This window comes from Gambusia affinis, linkage group LG05, assembly GCF_019740435.1.
Source record: "Gambusia affinis linkage group LG05, SWU_Gaff_1.0, whole genome shotgun sequence".
In the NCBI taxonomy this organism is placed as follows: Eukaryota; Metazoa; Chordata; class Actinopteri; order Cyprinodontiformes; family Poeciliidae; genus Gambusia; species Gambusia affinis.
This window is the reverse complement of record NC_057872.1, coordinates 8153839-8173116: the sequence shown is the minus strand read 5'-3', so window position 1 is coordinate 8173116 and position 19278 is coordinate 8153839. Positions and strand designations below refer to the sequence as shown.

General features: G+C 40.5%; 1 protein-coding gene across 1 annotated transcript; it reads left to right on the top strand.

The window, feature by feature from the left end:
* The first annotated feature begins 542 nt into the window (after nucleotides 1–542).
* Nucleotides 543–17620, top strand: has2 (hyaluronan synthase 2). The gene is made up of 4 exons (XM_044117839.1): nucleotides 543–613; nucleotides 11878–12504; nucleotides 13592–13693; nucleotides 13823–17620. Exons 2-4 carry the CDS (start codon nucleotides 11878–11880, stop codon nucleotides 14750–14752), a joined length of 1659 nt encoding a protein of 552 aa, XP_043973774.1. The 5' UTR covers nucleotides 543–613; the 3' UTR covers nucleotides 14753–17620.
* Nucleotides 17621–19278: the final 1658 nt, after the last annotated feature.

The following is a 19278-nucleotide window of genomic DNA, read 5'->3' as shown; positions in this document are numbered from 1 at the left end:
AGACTTTGGCCACTCTGTGTAACCTGGATGCTTGAGGAGACTAAAATACTTACCTTGATGCTCCCCAAGAGAGCTGAAGCCGGCTGCAGAGATTTAATTACCAAAAAGTTACTTCTATTTTTTTTTAAATTGTAATTCATTTTTTATGAAGTTTTCTTACTTTCTTTTCTCTCTTTTGTTTGTGCAACTTTTATAAACCTTTCTTAAAATATGACTGAAACTATTCAAAGCTGATGAAGATTTTTTTTTTTTTTTTTTTAAAGCTTTGGTTTGACAAACTTTTTTTCATATAAACAATGCCAAAGCTGACTGACAAGAGGTTTGAATTCGTACACACTAAAGATGCACGTGGCTCCCGACTGATTAGTTAAAGGAGAAGCAGTGTCCTCTTTTCCCGAGGATAAGGATTTTTAAAAAAACGTTTATCTTTTACTACTACTAATAATAATAACATTATTATTATTATTCATGAGGACAATATTGAGCGGATTCATGAGAATCACTGCAGCTCGAACTTTTTTGCCACTTTCTTCACCGGTGGACCTCTACCAGAGCTGACGGAGGTGACCGCATCCCCTCTGCGGACCAACTAGCGGACTGCAGCTGCGACAAGGTAGGCGGTCACTGTGGTGGAGTGACCCTAATACCGAACGACTGTTTTTAATGTCAACAGAAGATTACAAAAAAAAAAAGAGTTTCTATCACCTTAATTAGTTATGTGAACATACCAGATGCTCTCATATATTGTCTGTTTAAATTATTTAAAGGTTAGTTCGTGTATTTGAATAATAGCTCGTGTCTGATAAGAAGGTTGTTCAAATACAAGGACGCTGAACGCTTGGTGAGCTGGTTCACGTTTATCCGACGCTACCTATTATAATATATTGAGTGGAGTTTGCGAACTTACATCATTCATTGTACTTTGCTATAGCCTACTCATTTTTCTTTTTATATATAAAAAATGTTTTTCACTTGGCTAGAAAGGTATTTCTAAGTCTTCAGAAAGAAACGGTCTAGAGCTCGGTTAAGAGTAAATACAATTTATGGGGAGTGCTGCGTCATTCCTTAGTAAACTTTCTGAGCCAATGGGAAGGTTCCATCAAGATATTAAAAGTAGGAGCGCGTAATTTGATGTCTCGCGTGGGTTATAAACACGAGAGACCGCGGCATGGTCTTAAAGGGATACAGTCCAGCTTTTTGTGAGGTTAAAAATGGGGGTGTGGCAATACGTCCAGTTCACAAGTTCTGACATCGGTTTCATGACAAGGAGATGAGATTTTACGGATACTTTAGGGGAAACCCGGTATTTGTGTTTCAGAAATCGCTATCTGTGTTGTAGAAAATATTTGCTCAATGTAGAAGGAACAGGTTTGGGATTCTTTGTTTTGAAGGAGAGCTGAAGAGTTTGCCAGCTGCTGTCTACTTCCAAGGCTTACAAATCCTCTGTCTTCTCTGGGTCTTTGTCACTGTTTTACCTTTTGGGGTTATTAAAAGTTTGGAGGCGACTTTTAATGATTTTTGTAACCAAGTGTTGTCGGCCAGCTCAAGCAGCCCTTATTAGTAGAACAAATTGTATGCACTTCAAATGCACTATTTTCACTACTGACTTTGAAATGCAAAAACATGTGCTATGGATTAAAAAAAAAACAAAAAAAAACAAAACGACTGGCGGACAGTTAGCTTAAACTGCTATGTTACATTTGCATGCTACACTTATGTTTACTTTTGAAATCAGACAGCTTAGTGGAAAATGGAAAGGTCTGTTCTCACTGTGCTTCAAGCAGGAAGGTTATTGGTTGTGTATTGTCTCCTACATAATAATTTTTTTTTATGTAAATAATCTCCCAATGCTAATCTGACAACGGTTTAAAGGTTAAAACGATAGCATTAAAATAGTGTATCTTGAATTAAGGCCAGTCGTTTTCTTTAACTCCAGAGTCCAACTAATCAGCAATTACACTAAGTGAAGATAACAAGAAAGTCATCTACTGCAGGGAATGCATTTACTGTTTTTAAATTATAAACAGGACCTAATGTCAAAGAGTCCGAGCCATCGATACAGATGACATCATTTTATTGTTATTGTGGGTCTGGATTTGTTCTTGACACCGGGGGCTTCCCGGCATACGACAACCACACTGGCATTATTATGAACATCTGTGCACTGCATATGCACATAAAAATGGACATCTGTCACACTTTGACCTATTTGCTTCCTCTCTCCACCTACTGGGATCTCTGAGCGTCCAGATAGCCTACCACTTTTGGCTCCTGTACTGTATAACCCACACGAGGAATGCCCATCTGTTTGTTGGATGCCTGAGCATTCCTGACATTTATTCAAGTCGCACAAAATAAAATAAAAAAATAAAAAATCCATCCCACACATGGAATTCACTTCCTACTGACCAGGGATATTGTTTCTTGTTGCTGTTTAATTCCTCAAACATGCACCGTCAGCACTTCATCATGCTGGATTTGTAATGAGGAATTCACTTTTTCTTTTTTTCTTTTTTTACCCAGTTTTAATAACAATTCCTAACACCTTTTTTAAGATGCACATGTCAAAAGCAGACAACAAACATTCTCTTCTTCACTTTTCTGTATTTGTGAATGGACACAAACAGAAATATGCAGAGATCCTAATCTCGGCCCCCCCTGGGGGAGTTCCCATGCAGAGTGCGGTCAGGAGCGCTGTCCCACTCCGGTGCTTTCCTGTGGCATAATTTTGCCTAAATTAGAAAAGTAGGTTGTCTGGTAAAGGTAATATAAAATGACAAATGTAGAAAAGTAATAGTTTTGTGCTTGTTATAGAGTCATGCAAAAGCGCAGACTCATCAGTTTTCATCCACACGCGGCACTCAGCACTTTACTGCCTTGCACAGGAAGGCATTCCAGGGCTTACAACAAGTCTCACGTGACATTTCTGCTCTCAGCAAGGGTCCTTCAGCGCACATAAGCCTCTGGGCTTCAGACTGCCAGGGTATGACTACTGAAGTTGGAGGACAGAAGTGCTTATATGTATAGCCCCCCACCCCACCTCTTCTACCAGCAGCACCAACTACCTCATGTATTCTCCTGCCATGTTTTATTTTTTTGTTTCCAGGTTCTCATCGGCAAAAATGCAGTGAAGTACCACAGTCGCCAGCCAGTAAAAGTGAAAATTTGGACGTGAGCGAGTGTTGGATTTAAATTCCCACTACGTCACACTGAGCCATGCAGAGTATCACGGGGAGGGAGGGTTGATGCCAGTGCACATTAAAAGCTGGTAATGTTAGTTCATTGCTGGACATCAAAATTTGTTGGTCTCTTTTAGCACTTGTAATTTTTAAGGTTTAACGCCGTATTTCTTAAATAGTTTTTAAAAATGAAGGCAATCCAGAAACAACTTCCTAAAAAAATATATATATATAACCAAAAACGTTTCTCGACTTTACCCTTTCAACTTTACAAGTGCAACTTTTAGATTTAGGAATCGGGTCATAAATTTCAAAGATAATGAAATCAACGTAAGCACAAGAGCCTCGTTTACTTGTATGTTTTTTTTTCTTTTTTTTTTTTTCTTTTGGTGAAGCCACATGCAGCTTTGAAACAATCTTGTCAGTGAAAGTGTTGATGAGGACAACACAGCTGATCAAGCCGTCACTGTGATTGTATTAAAGAGATGAGCCGTTAGCTGGAAAGGGAGGGGTGCTTAAAACAACCCTCCTTTTGTCAACCATTACCTCCAAGAAAACACATTCAGTCATCATTGCTTTGCATAGAAAATGCTTAAGATTTGGCGGTGATGTGATGTTACAGCTGGAATGATTGCTTCCCAAGTCATTGTGCCCAAGGAGAGAGGAGAAGGCAGACTAAAAGCACCCAAAAAGAAAGAGCATCCACAAGGTGATCACAAGAAGATGACTTCACTGCCTTCGACAGTGCAGAGATTGGTTAATAATGGCATTAGGCAGGTAGAAGAGTTTCTGTCAAGAAAAGCAGCAAAGAAGCCCTTTGTCTTTAAGAACAAGATCAAGACAAACTGGAGTTTTTGGAGAAGTGCCAGGATCGGACTGCGGACGGGTGTAAATGTGTTTTCTCAGAAGATTGCTTTTATCAGAGGAGAGGTTGACACTGCCATCCGTCATGTTGCAAGGGGCGCATCCTGAGTCGCTTCCTGCATTGGATTGGCTCTTGCCGAAGGTGGTGGGCTCGCTTACAGTTTTGGATAAAAACAGTGTGACCACTCAGGAGTGGGATCACAGCATCTTCGAGGAGCAACCAAACCCAACAAGCCATGAGCAAATTGATAAAATACAAAGCTTTATCGTGCACAATGAGGCACTGTGCCATAAGGTACAGTGAAAGATTTTTATTACGCAATGGACTTATTTCACAAAAAGACCCAGGAAAGTGGACATTTGTGGAAAAACAACAGTTTCTGTCAGTCTTCAAACCTCCCCAACTGTCTTTCTGCTTGTCCACTCAGGTTTTAATTTTGTCCATTATCTGTTTGCCTGAATTAGCCGTTGTTATTTGAGTTGCCAAGCCAAGAGTCTCCCAGTCTGTGTTGGTGGTGGTGGTGGGGTGGAGTTCATCTATTTTAGAGCACCACTGATAGCAGACTGGTGTCTTTGTTTGACCACTGAAGACACTTAACAATGTGGGTTAAATTGTACTTTAAATTTTTTATTTTTGGAGACTTTTTGTGGGAAACTTTTCATTGGCTTCAGACGCAAGAGTAACAGAACTCGCTGGAGTCATATTACCAGAACTTTTAAGAATTAAAACACTTAGTCCCATATCAGATGCGCAGCAGAAATGAATAGCAAACAGCTGTCCGGACAAAGATCTCGCTATACTAGAAAAGATTTTTGGCTGCACCACATTTGAACATCTGGCTTCTCAGAATCTGCCACAGCCGTGGAGCTGGGTTGCCTCAGCTGGCAGTGGACAAAGTTAGGTGTGCTAACAAGGACTTAAAAGTATTTTTGAGCACGAAAAAAAACAAAGTAAGAACTAAAAGCGAACTTCTTAAATTTTTGTCCACAGGCACGGAGTCTCAGGGAACAACTCTGGAAAGGGGAGGGAAGTGATTAGCATAAAGCAGGGGGATTTTTTATGATGTGCTTTCTACATCTCATCTCAATCATGTAGTGGCATTGTCACTCAGTGGGAGGTGGTAGCATTTAGTTCTGGCTCTTGTAATGACAAAGATTCCACAAACAGAGGCAAACCGTGACCACAGAGGGGGTTTATGAATGGGGCAACAGAAGAAGAATGGGATAGATGATGTAGTGTGGGGGTTTTACCACTGTCTGGCTCTGTCTTTGAAAACCCACTTGACCTTTTAGTTCATTCGGAGATGTCCATTCACAGTTGGACAATCTACATAGTAATGCAGAGCTTTCACTATGGCACCGGTGAAGTACCAATTTCAAGCTGGGTCTTTTGGGCGCTTTGACACCATCAACCTTTCCCAAAAGCAGCCGATTCCAATTCCTTTGCATTCATGTATGGGAAGTTACAAGAAGAAGGCTGTCTATAGCGCAGGTCTTTTCATAAGCAGGTTGTAGGGTCAGTATCAATGCAAAAGCATGTTGTACAGCAGCTGTTTGGAACAGTAGCCGTTTCTAAGACGGAAACAGCCCTCCAACAAGGCAAGGCAATTGATTTGTTTGGCACATTTTAAGCAACAGGGCGATTCAAAGTGATTAGAAGGAAAATAAAACGAAGTCACAAAAACTGGCAGAGTGAAGAAAAACGAAACAGATTATAGTTTATAATGTTCCAGTGATAATAAATCAAAGACAACTCTGAACAAATGGAGTTGAAGTCTTAATTTAAAGTAACTCAATGTTTCAGCTTTTTTGAAGTTTCCTGGAAGTTTGTTGCAGGTTAATGGATCATATAGAAGCAGAATGCTGCTTCTCCATGCTTGGTTCTTGTTCTGGGGATGCAGAGCAGACCCAGAACCAGAAGACCTGAGAGGTCTGGAAGGTTGATACAACAACAGCTTTAATGCATTTTGGCGCAAAGCCAATCAGCGATTTAAAAACTAACAACAGTATTTTAAAGTTATTCTCTGAGCTACTGGGAGCCAGTGAAAAACGTTAGAACTGGGGTGATGTGCTCTGCCTCCCTGGTCTTAGTGAGCAGCATTCTGGATCTGATGCCGTTGTCTGACCAAAGTTTTTGGCAGACCTGTGGGGACACTGTTGCAGTAATCTGTTCCATTAAAGACAAAAGAATGGATGAATTTGTCAAGATCTTGTTGGGATATTAGACCCATAACCCTGGAAATGTTTATCAGGTGGTAGAAGGCCGACTTTGTAATTGTCTTTATGTGTTTCTGAAGAATCAGGCCCATCATCAGACCCAGATTTTGGGTCATTTGTAGCTGTGGAAGCTGAAGCTGTGTGTTGACTCTTGATCATTCCTCTTTTGTTTCAAAAATAAATAAAAAAAATTTTTCTGTTCAGCTGAACAGAACCATTGCACGTGGTCCAGTTTCAGGTTGCTGTTCTCATTTGACTATTATTTCTTTCTTGATTTTGTTACTGTGACTATTGCCGATTTTTGATCTTGCAATCAAAGAAAAGCCAACCACGCTGCAGCAGTGTAATCCAGACAACACTCTTAACTGATAAATGTGCTCCATCTCGTGTTTTGCTCAAGGACGTCTCAGCCTTTCATGCACCACAACAGTCATGGGGATCACATCCACATCCAGTCCTCTTTAACTACACCCTGGTCTTTTGCAGTGCAGGCCAGACACATTCATTCTGACAACTTAGTGCTCACATCAAAACATGCAGACGTCTTTGCACACATGGTTTTTGTATTGGCAAAAACAGCGATACACTTGAGGTTTCAAACATGTATGAGCTCATCTGGTTGCCTCTGCTAACATGATAAAGAGCATAATATGAAATTGTACAATGTTTTGTTTGTTGATCAAAACATTTGATCCAACCAATCGAATAGGTCTTTTTATTCGTATGTAGCTATTTTTGACTTACACGTCAGTGCCTGTGTGTGATCACATTAAGACGATTAAATTACTTTCCCCATCCCCGTGGCTAAAAATGGAACCTGGCAAAAGTTATATTTGTAAAAAGTTCTGAGCTGTTGAATTGTGAGCCCTTTTTGAAGCAAAAAAAAAAAAAGTTTAAAGTTGTTTCAGCTTCCCTGAGACCAGCAACGTGCCTCTGTTGACTCAAGGTGCCTCAGATTTACACCCTGACCAGACCGTACAGTAATGACACATACGCTCCGATGCGTGTGTAGCACGACCCGCATGAAGAAACGCGCAGAAACTCTGGTGAGCCTTGTTATATTTTACGTTCCGTCACAGGCCTTGACCTGGAACCCTGCTGAAAGAGACTGCACTGCTCTCCTGTGAGTTCAGTCGGACTGTCTCCTCCTTTCTGCAGCAGCAGCAGCAGACACAGCACATCTCTTCATACTGTACAGATGATGCTTCGATACGTTTGTTATTGAAACCCTTGGCCAGCAGAGATGTGATGACTTTCACGTTCACCCCAACAGCGTGCATTCACAGCGGCCTCCTGTTCTGTAGCCTAATGGCATTTCAGCACATGGTGAACACGTTAACTTTGATGAATCACTCAGAGTTCCATCCAAATGTTTTCACGCCCCATTTTTTAAAATGTAGTCACATACCAACCGCAGACTTAAAGCAATGTTTTTGAGATTTTATGTGCTAGAGCAACACATTGGTGCATAATTGCTGGAATTAAAAGAAAAACAAATCCTCCAAAGTGTGTCATGCATATGTATTTAGCAATGACACTGTGTGTTTGCAACCTGCATGTAGGCCACAAATTTCAAAATCGTACTTTTCCTTTTGGTTGCAGTGACCTGTGACTCAACAGGTTTTGTAATCCAGCCCCACTTTAAACCTGTTCAGTTTCCACTGCATACCTGGAGTCCATTTTCTAAATATGTGCCTTTTAAAGACAATTGGATCCACTAGATTTTATTTAGGAGGACTATTTGTAAAAAAAAACAAAAAACTTAAAAATCTTCTTTGACTTTATTGCTGTTCTGTGTTGGTATATTATATCAAATGCATTCAAACTTGACATGACAAACATTCCAGGGGGTATGAATACATTTGTACCTCCAACCAAGACAAACAGATGTAATCTGAAATGATGAGTTAATGTCACCTACAGCTCAGCAAAAGAATTTGAGTTTGAGTTTTTGTGGCTGTAGCTTAGCACACTGAACATGCAGACTCCAGTAGAACTCACAAAACATATTTATCTATGCTTGTGCAAGGACATTTTTAGGAATGTGCTACAAAAAAGTAATCGATTTTGGCAACTGTGATATGTAAGAAAAAAAAAATGTTGATCCAACATTTTTGCATTTCATTTGCTGTATGATCAGTGGGAGTTTCTGAATAGCCATGCCAACTAAAATTGCCTGTGAAACATGGTATTCCTATTCTATGTTCAGCTTGTAGTTCCTATAAGCTGAACTACTCTGACTTCTAAGGATGTTCGAATCGGCAGGAAAAAGATATATTGCGATATTGCTGCTGCGTTAACGTTCAATGTACTGTTTAGACAAGCAGAAAATTCAAAATATTCAACTTTATTATTACAATTTAATCATATTTTTTTCCCCAATGTTATCTTCTAAAGATGTCAAAGCCATGTACACCTAAAAGAACACTAACATACAGATAAAGAACCAAAACCTTTAATTAAAAGTTTTACTCTGTAGACCAATAGTAAATAGCAAATAGACTCCCAAAACATTCAATGTTTTGTATATTCACAGTTGAATTTGTCACTTGAACCACTCTTCACAGAGAAGAGAGAGATATAGGGTGTTGGGGACCTTCGGTGATTCTCCCATGTCTGGAGACATAAAAACAAACAAAAAGCTTGGGTTGATATCATCCCGTGACGACGACACTCACAGCTTGAACAGATAAATGTCACATCTTCTGACACGCAAAGATGTGTCCCGAAGAGACAACATCATCGCCGTGCCGATGACAACCTCCGCGGTCACGGACAGCGCTCCCTCGGAAGTTTTATCTCTCAGGGACTCCCCGCAGTCTGCAGCTAATCTTTCTGCTCTCTGAGCTAATTGTTAGTTTGACCTTTGTGAGATAACACACACCCAGGGCAGCAGATGTAACGTGAGGAGGATCAAGGCTTCCTGATGTTCATTTTGTTGGTTGCAAAGATACAGCACAACTCCGGTCCTTATACTTTAATTATATATATCCATACCAAGAATTTCTCATGTGTACCTTCAACTATACACGTCGGGACAAATTTTCTCCTGAGTTCTTTCAAAACTGACTCCAGGAGACGAGGTCACAGGGTTCATTCCACTCTCCCCGATGTTGCTGTAAACCAGTATACACACATGCCCACATCCAAAAGCGGGAGCCGGAGGAGGTCATAACAACTGCTGAAAATGTACATTCTCACAGACTGACTGACTGACTGACTTTCTTTCTTCTTTTGGCGTAACGGCCTCTTTAAAATGACCGCTTTGTGTGTTTTGCATGGGTGAGTATCGGGGGCCTCGTAAAAGAGTGGTTGACGTTAAGAGCCTCGCCACGTGCCAGAGCAGCCGCGCTGTGCTTCATGCGCTTTATGTAGGGGTGTGTATCAGTCTGTACTAAAGTTATCTCCCTGTTGTTACACTTCTCTGTTCATCTACGTCTGTCACCTACTTTTGTTTGCGTCTTTCGCTTTAGTTTTCCTTCCCCTCCCGCCATCTGTCTTGCAAGTTTAGGCGCGGTGTGTTGAAGTCTTGCCAAATCACAAACAGCACTTGACTTTGTGCATCATTGTTCTGATGACCGTGTTTGCCAGATTTAGGGTGCTTCACAAAGTAATCACATACCTTGAACATTTTTATAGGGTGTTTTTTTTTTTAACTCCTCCAATTGTGAATTCAGTGAGTCTGATGCAAAATGCATTACATTAAATCATATAGGCAATTTATGCATGGCACAAAACCTCAAAAGATATTCACACCACTCCTCATGTAAAAAACACAATCTTTGACTTTATTTGGGTTTTAAAATAAAAAAGATTAAAAGGGGAATGCTCTTCTTCTGCTGGGGCAGATAAGATGAAGATAGAGTTGAATGTAGGGCAATCCTCGAAGAAAGACTTCAGACTGAATCAGATCTTATCACGAGATAGTCGGAGTATCAGGCTTGTCAGCTGTATTTATACTGAAGATATTTAATGATGAGATCAGGCTGTCTACACTTTATGAACTCCTGCCCTTCTTTTTATGCATTCAGGATAACAATAAACAAGAATCCACCCATGTGCTGCAGTCAAGGTTGACCTTCCAGCAGAACAATGATCCTAAACATATAACCCGAGCTACAGTGAGGTTCAAAGTTAGCTTTTAAAGGATTATGCACTGCATGTTTTAGATGTCACCTTGATTCAACACTCCTACACAAGGACCAGAGTTGTACACCAAAGGTTTGGATGGACTCACATTCGTCCCTGTGTGGCTTCTGGCACGTGAAAAAAAGGTTTTGGGAACATGAATACTTTTGCTAAGCACTGTACATATCCTTACACAGGAGCTGCCAGTATGATTTCACTTCATGTTTTTTCTATTAGACTCACTGTCTGCACACATGGAAAAGCGCCTTCGTCTAGCGCACCTAAAGAGGCACCCTACTGAATCACTGACTCGGTAGCATTAGACCTGAAGGTTACTGAAGGAACTAATTTTCCTTTAATAATGTTTAGAAGGAATCACAGAAGGGAAGAGGCACTAACAGACTAACAGAGCATTGGGAAATGGAAGAGATCTCGTCTCCTTCTTCCCACAGAGATACAAACAGATGACATCAGAGGGTGGTCCGCTCTGCCTTGAGCCGAGCCGAGGCCACGCAGAGTGGGTCTCCGTTGGTCTGCCAAACAGATGTTGGTAGCAACATAATGAGGGCTTCAAGCAGACCTCAGGAGTTTGAGCTGAAGATTGTTTTCTTTGTTTTGTTTTTTTCTTTTGCAAAAGGATTAGACAAAAGAAAAAAAAAGCAGGACAAACATTCATAAAAAAAATAAGTTATCTTGCATACTGCTTTGAGCCCTTACTGTATTCAAAATCTTACTCAACAGTTTTTTCTTTAAACGTTACACAACACTGATATCAATCACCAGTGCTTTCTTACTCCCTGTTGTGATAGATGGCTGCAGCATCCACTTTGCTGGTCAATTAGAAAACTTGTATTGTGCACCCACCCACATTAAAAGAGACATGGGACAATTGCCTACTCTTCACTGTGTGACATTTAGACGAGGATTGAGGGGAAGCACAGCAAGCCAGAGAGAGTACAGGGAAAAGAAAAACAACTTCCCCCTTTGCCTGAGTTTGTTTGTTTTATAGAAAGGTGGAAGGCATTTGGAGTTACAGACAGTCTGACATCTTTGAGGTGAATACTGAGCACAAATCAACAAAGCAACCAGGTATTACCTGCTTGTTCTTGTTAAAACCTTAAAAAGCGACCACACAAGCGAACTAATCCGCAACAAACCATTTATGGTGAACATTAGCTATGATGAATTGTATTTACTGAATTCTTGGGTTTTATCCAATGCGTAGGCATGCTTGTTCTCCCTTAACAAGAACCAGTTCTAACTTCAACTTGCCCAGGTTAAAATGAACTAACTCCTTTTCATTCTTCACCTAAACATTCGGACCCACATTCAGAGCTCCAACATTTTTATTCTGTCCAGTTTCGCTGACATAGGATGTATTTTACTGAAAAAGCAGCTGTTGTAATCGTAACATTGATTTTTGCCCTCTTTTCATTCATCATCGCTCCTATCAAGCTAAATAAACGCCTTCCTGTCTCCTTCTCCGTAGATGAAGTGTCAGAGAGTCCTGAGCTACCTGAGGATATTTGGGACCACCATGTTCGGCGTGTCCCTCCTGGTGGGAATCTCCACAGCCTACATCATGGGCTATCAGTTCTTCACCACAGCCCACAATTATCTGTCCTTTGGCTTGTATGGTGCTATTTTGGTCATCCACCTCATCATCCAGAGCCTCTTTGCACTCCTGGAGCACAGGAACATGCGGCGCTCCTTGGAGACGCCGATCAAACTGAGCAAGTCCTTGGCGTTGTGCATTGCTGCTTACCAGGAGGATCCAAGCTACCTTAGAAAGTGCCTGGTGTCTGTGAAGAGGCTGACGTACCCGGGGATCAAAGTTATCATGGTGATCGATGGGAACTCCGACGATGACATGTACATGATGGAGATCTTTAAGGAAGTCATGGGATGGGACAAGTCAGTGTCGTACGTGTGGCGGAGCAATTACCACGTCAAAGGTCCAGAGGAGACTGACGAGAGCTACGCCGAGAGCCTCCAGCAAGTCTCCAGGACCGTGCTCAGCAATAAATGTGTGTGCATCATGCAGAAGTGGGGAGGCAAAAGAGAGGTCATGTACACAGCCTTCAAAGCACTGGGAAGGAGCGTGGACTATGTACAGGTAAGGCTTAGCCATTTAAGCAGGATAAAAGGTATCAGTTCAGCAGATTAACTCCACTATACCAAACATTAGGTGGCAAATGAAGAGGGGAGCGCTGTAAATTAGACCAGGGGATGTGCAGTCAACAGAAGCATACATTGAGCACGAGGAGGAAAGAGAGCAGAAAGACATGTGGTAGGAGAAGGGAGAAAAGGGGGGCTGCACAAAGCCAAACATGAGCTCCACAAAGAGCCTTTTGTGTTTCTTTTAGCCAGACGGTGACTGGATGCATCGTGTTGTGAAGTGAGGCATGAAAAAGGGCAGCAGCAGCTGATGCTTAAGTGTAATAACAGATCGGTTTCATGGGGTTCAGAGTTACATCACATCGCCGATGTTCTAAATCAAACCCTGAACCTGTGAAAGACAAGTGATTGGCATGGGTATTCTGCGACTTACTTACAAGTTTAGCTGGATTAAAACTTAATTATTATAAAAGAAACACAAAGTTTGTAAATCTTGCAATGAGTCTCTTAGTGAACAAATGCTAATGACACCAACTGTCATTAGCTGAGTGTTTTCACATTTGTCATTATTGCAAGTAGAAATTGAGGTAAAATATCACATATAATAAACTAACACAATGCTTTTATCAATTATTAGATACAAAAAAATTTGGCGTTTGGAAGTAAACAAACCAGACACCTGCAACCTGCCTTCCAAACAGCATCTGTTAAACAGAGATCTTGAAGGATCATGTCGGTACTCTCCAGCGTTTAGGAATTAGTAAGAAATCCCTGCACTCCCACTACCATCAAGTTCGGCTGTAACAGATTCCTTTGTTAATGGGGATTTGGCGGCAGGTTTCTTTTCTATTTTTTTTTTTTTTCCCCCATCAACTGATTTTCTTTATCAGGAAAACGACCTTTTATAGAAGAAAATGGAGTGAGCATCTGTAAAAGACCGAACAGGAGAGGGAATTATAGTTGAAAGCAGATCTCTGGTGGTTGTTGTAAAACCTTTGGCTGCACTATTTCTCTTAAGTAAGGTAATGAAGATTGTGTCTTATCTTTGATGTATAAACGCAGCTAACCCACTTTTTTTTTCTCAGGTGTGCGACTCGGACACCATGCTGGACCCAGCATCATCAGTGGAGATGGTGAAGGTTTTAGAGGAGGACCCAATGGTCGGTGGTGTTGGAGGAGACGTACAGGTAGGGTAACAAAACTATGTACTCGTGCTTTTAGATTTCTTGAACTTCAGTGTTTAACAACAATAAAACTAAGCAAATACTATGTTTAAGCTTAATATCTGTCCCTTTGCCCTCTCATCTTTTCTATAGATCTTGAATAAATACGAATCGTGGATTTCCTTCCTGAGCAGCGTTCGCTACTGGATGGCCTTCAACATTGAGCGGGCTTGCCAGTCATACTTCGGTTGCGTTCAGTGCATCAGCGGACCTCTGGGAATGTACAGAAATTCTCTGCTGCATGAGTTTCTTGAAGATTGGTACAATCAGACCTTCATGGGATCCCACTGCAGCTTTGGGGATGATCGCCACCTTACGAACCGAGTACTCAGCCTTGGGTATGCGACCAAATACACTGCACGGGCAAAGTGCCTTACAGAGACACCCATTACGTATTTGCGATGGCTAAATCAACAGACTCGATGGAGTAAGTCTTACTTTAGGGAATGGCTTTACAACTCCATGTGGTTCCACAAGCATCATCTGTGGATGACGTACGAGGCGGTGATCACAGGATTCTTCCCGTTTTTCCTCATCGCCACCGCAATCCAGCTCTTCTTCCAAGGACGACTCTGGAATATTTTGTTGTTCCTGCTCATTGTGCAGGCAGTGGCATTGATCAAGTCATCGTTCGCGAGCTGCCTCAGAGGCAACATTGTCATGGTGTTCATGTCTTTTTATTCAGTACTGTATATGTCAAGCCTGTTGCCGGCCAAAATGTTTGCAATTGCGACTATTAACAAGTCAGGCTGGGGGACCTCTGGGAGGAAAACAATAGTGGTGAACTTTATTGGTCTGGTTCCAATAACTATTTGGTTCACCATCCTTTTTATTGGGCTTATTTACACAATAATCCAACAGGCCAAAAAACCCTTTCCTCAATCTGAGGAGATTGTGCTCATCGTTGGGGCAGTAGTCTATGCCAGTTACTGGGTGATACTGCTCACACTATACGCCGTTCTTATAAACAAATGTGGAAAGAGGAAGAAGGAAACTCATTATGACATGGTGCTGGACGTATGACCCAAAGACAAAAACACACCACTAACCACTGAAATATCTTCAGTAGTTTTATATTCCTGTTTACAAAGATTGTCTATGCAGAACAACTCTGGTGGCAAAACTGGACAAAAAAAGGTTTATTTGTAACCTTTAAGTCCCTAACCTTGGAGACGTGGAGGCTAACTGGGCATCTTCGGGAAACAAGAGGGGCAGGTTTAGGTTATCAAAGTTGGCATAAAAGAGTGCTAGGCTTTGTAATATCAGCTACCTCTTACTTTTGTCGTATCCACTGGGCATCTGTCTAATGTAAGTAACTTAGCCAGAGAAACTGTGGATTCGTAGCTATTCGCTTGGGGTTTAAACATGACCAGGAAGAAGACTTTTCTCCCAGAGAGTCATTGTCACCAAGAAATATTTGCACCCCACAAATTGAGAATGTTCCGTGTGTTTCTGCGTTGAAAGGGAGCCATGCGACTGCCAGTTTGTCTCCACTGTCAAGCAACTGCACAAAGACTGTTGCAAGAGGCGCCACCTCTGAGCAACTAGTGTTACTAAAGCACCCAAGTCGTTGTTCTTGTTTTTTTTTTTCTTTCTTTCTTTCTTTTTACCACATCAACACACAGTGGGGTAACAGGCATTTAACATGAAAATGCTTTTCTCACCAAATATATTTTTACTGGGGCCTATTGAAATGACACAGGGAAGCAATGAACGCATTTACTGAAATGCATTCAGTGTTTATTAGGCGGTTCTGTTTTAATTGGATTCAAGTCCAGAGATTAACTGGACCAATAAAGCATTTTTATCGTCTTTCTTGGGAAGCAGATGAGAATGTTCTTGGCTGCGTGAACACTGGCCTTCTTGAGAAATCCATCATGTCATCATCATCTTTAGATTCTTATCAAGAGATCCAGTGCCACCTGAACTGGATTTCCTACCGTGATGATCCTACCTCCAAACCTCACTCCCAGTACAGACTCCCAGTGTTTTATTCACTCGTCCAAGTGTTCTGCTGCAGAGTCATAAATCTCAACAGGCGTTTTCCTTCAGCAGTGGAGTCTCGTGCAGTGGCTGGGCGTGGAAATCTGAAAAGTGAAAACTGATTGGTTACCTTTTCTCTCTTTTTTTTGTTTTGCAGCTCCTGTTTTCATATTTTTGATAATTGCCGTCTGCGTCACTTCATTTCACTAAATATGATTCAACATTACAGACACACTTCTGTTTTTGAGTTCTTTATGTTTGTGTGTTTTATGTTGGTGGCTGACAAACGGTGTGACTTTCACTAATACGCTGTTAGCATATTTACAGAGAAAACGTTTCTGTGTTTCATACCTGTTTCCCCAACCTGTACACACAAAATGAATTCGTTTTCCTAAAACGAACCACTGCACTGGTTCGCTTTTGTTTCAGTGTATTTGTTGCTTTCGGGGTGATGTACTGGTGTGCCTTCTCAGTGTTTTTTTTTTTGTTTTTTTTTTAACAGTTACAGTGGAAGTTTACAAAGCACAAAGGGCTTTAAAATGAAGAGCTGCTTTTCAGCTGCACTCATGTCGTATGGGATGCATCCGGGGCCAAACCTGTGAACGGCACCTGCTTTTAAGGGGTCAGGGACTGTCTGAAGGGTATTAAACTCTGAGAGGCATCGGCCAACCTGCGAGTTTCTGTTCACAACTATCGTACTGTGAAGTATCAATGCTGCTCATGGCACTGTGCTGCAGGAATAGTGGAGGGATTCCATGCATCATGCAGCGGCTCATGAAACACTCTTCACTTTTTAATTTTAGCAGACACCATAAACATCTGAAAGCGACAACAGACTGAGGTAAAATTCCTTTATTTTAGTGCCAAGAGAAACAGAGTACTTGCTGTTGTTGCGTTTGAATGTCAGACACATCATCCATCACAGTAACTGCAAACGTTCCTCTTCCGTCAGTAGGCCTAAATTTAGCAATGACTGATGACTCGCTTTTAGTAACTTTCGAATTAGCATTGATGTTGAATGTAAATCGGAATATTGAGTAATGTTTGAAAATGATCCCATATGACATGACTGCAGGACTTCTCAGTGTTTACAAGATGAATCATTGTATGATATACTTTTAACTTGATCAGATGAACATATGACCACAAGCGAAAAAGACTTTGTATTGCTGCTGCTGTGACTTCTTTCTTTTTTGCTAAAAGTATAAATTAGGACCGTGTGTTACAAAAAGAAAACAGTTTGTAGCAGTCCTACTGATAATATATTTATTACAACCTAGTTGACTGATGACCACCAAGATGATGAGGGGACCGGTTCCAATCCGAGGACTGTGATATTTCTTCTTTTTTTTTTTGCTTTCCACCGACCTTTGGTCCTTTTCCAGAACTAAGCAGAACGCGGCCACGCCTGCTTGCACTGCTGGACTCTGTGCAAGAAATGGAGTGTAGGTGAAAGAAGAAGTTGTTACTGTGGGGAAAAGTACTACCTGATCATAGGAATGTAAATAAGGGCACTTGATGGAAGGGAACATCATTTCGGGATGAAACAAGTCCATCGTTTCCTGTGGATTAGGAGCTGATATGAGTTTAAACTTTATGCACTTTTTTTGCGTCCTCTCCTGTCCTCCAGTGTGATGCTTGACATAACCAAGATTAAAAAAAATACCTCTCTGCGTTGCATCACGATGTCACGATGCTGTCCAAAAAACTGATGCAATAGGATGGATTCTAGGAGTTTATGAGATGTTTGTGGTAATAAAACTGTCCATGTTTTTCTACAGAGTTCCACTTAAAGAACTCTATAGAGCTGGAAGAGCTGGATTTTATTTTTTTTTTCCTGCCGTGTGTCATTTCTTTGCTGTAGCAGTATTTTTACTTTGTATTTCAATGCCTTTTTGTATGTAGACATTTGCCCTATTTTTTTTTTTTTTTTTTTTTTGCTTATATACCAAAGAATTTAGTTTTTATTTTCATTTATATTTTGGTAAGAAAAGGAAAGTATTTGCTGTACTTTTAACTGTATCTACAGATACTTGTATATCTGACCAAACAATGTGAAATGTTTGAGCTGGGAGAATGAGTTTTTTCTGCAATAACAATGGTAAAAATGCAATTTGTTGGTATAAATTATTGTTTTATTATTATTACTATTATTATTTGTATTTGAATAGACAAGCATCATATTTATTTAAGATGATCCTGTGCTTTATTGCAAAAAAATCTCGAAAATATTGTCAACTACATATCAAATCATCAGATTACATTTCTACACTGCACAAATAAAATGGATACTTTCAGTTTTGTTACATTTATCGCACAGCAAAATAATTCTTGGTCTTTCTACGTCAATAAATAAAAATCTATGGAGCCTTCAATAATTAATAAAGGTGAAACAGACTGATCAGTTTCGTCTCCATTTTGTAGGCTAAATACTTTATTGTTTGTCTGAAAATGCCTTATGGAAAATGATATATGAAACAAATGAGGTTTGGTATTATTTACCTCTAGAGATTGATGTAAAAAAAAAAAAAAAACATGTTTCTGTTTTGCAAAACTAAATTGTAAGTTTTGTTAACTTTCATTTTGTGCAGGACTTATTTGCAGTGTTCCCTTCTGCTATTTTATATCCTGTTTTTTTTTTTTTAAGTGTTAAAATAAATCCAGTTACTAATATACTCTTACACTGACAAATCCAAACTTTTCGCTCAGTGTTTGTGTTAGACGTAGTGATCGAAAGGGATCATTACAGCCAACAGCAAAGGTGATGTAGAAAGCAGGGGCAGACAGAGGACAAAAACTGGAATCAGTTGAAGGTTTAGAAAAATGGCAAGAGTCAAACGGAAAATTGCATAACCTCTGAAGAGTTAACCGTTCACAGCAGTTTTGCATTGTTTGTCCTCGATGGTCGAGGGTGTTTCTCAGAAATAACTGTTTGTCATGGATGCAACAAAGAGTACCAAATTATCACTGAGCTGCAACGCAACAGAAACGACCAGACTTTCTTCTTGGTGCGTCAGCATTCGGCCCCATCACTGGGCCGATTCTGCCAGACGCATTACGGCATTGCTCAGCGTTGCTGCTAGCAAGCTAATGACTCCCTACAGGCAAACCGTCTCCAGCAGCTGAGTAACTCTTACCATGCCGCTGCTTCTCAGCTGGATGCTACTTTTTCTTCTTTCTTTTTTTTCCCCCAAAAAAATACAGAAGCTGCACCTTAAGGATCCAGCTATAACTTAAACCTGAAAACTAAATTTTCGAAGAGCAACTCAGTCCTGACCTTTGCACAAGTTGGAGGACATACAGTTCAGTTAGCTTCAGAGTTCTCCACCAGGGACAAATCTTTTTTCATGAGATGGAACACGAGCACTGGAAAGTTTTAGCCCTGAAGAGAAAAACGTTAATTTTGGACATTTATTTGTTTTGAATTTTATTTTATTTTTTTTTTTAACTCAAAGGTAGTCACTTTAACTTTGCGGTTTAAAAGCAGGGATCATTTGTGTTCTACTGGAGCTCTATCATCACATATGTGACATAAGGTAATTAAAAATTAGATTAATATGTAAATA

Excerpts from the sequence above, each read along its gene's own strand:
- has2 (XM_044117839.1), top strand. The coding sequence starts at position 11,878 with ATGAAGTGTCAGAGAGTCCTGAGCTACCTGAGGATATTTGGGACCACC. Across the intron at positions 12,505-13,591 it reads GGAGCGTGGACTATGTACAG|GTGTGCGACTCGGACACCAT; the intron begins GTAAGGCTTAGC and ends TTTTTTTCTCAG. Across the intron at positions 13,694-13,822 it reads GTGTTGGAGGAGACGTACAG|ATCTTGAATAAATACGAATC; the intron begins GTAGGGTAACAA and ends TCTTTTCTATAG.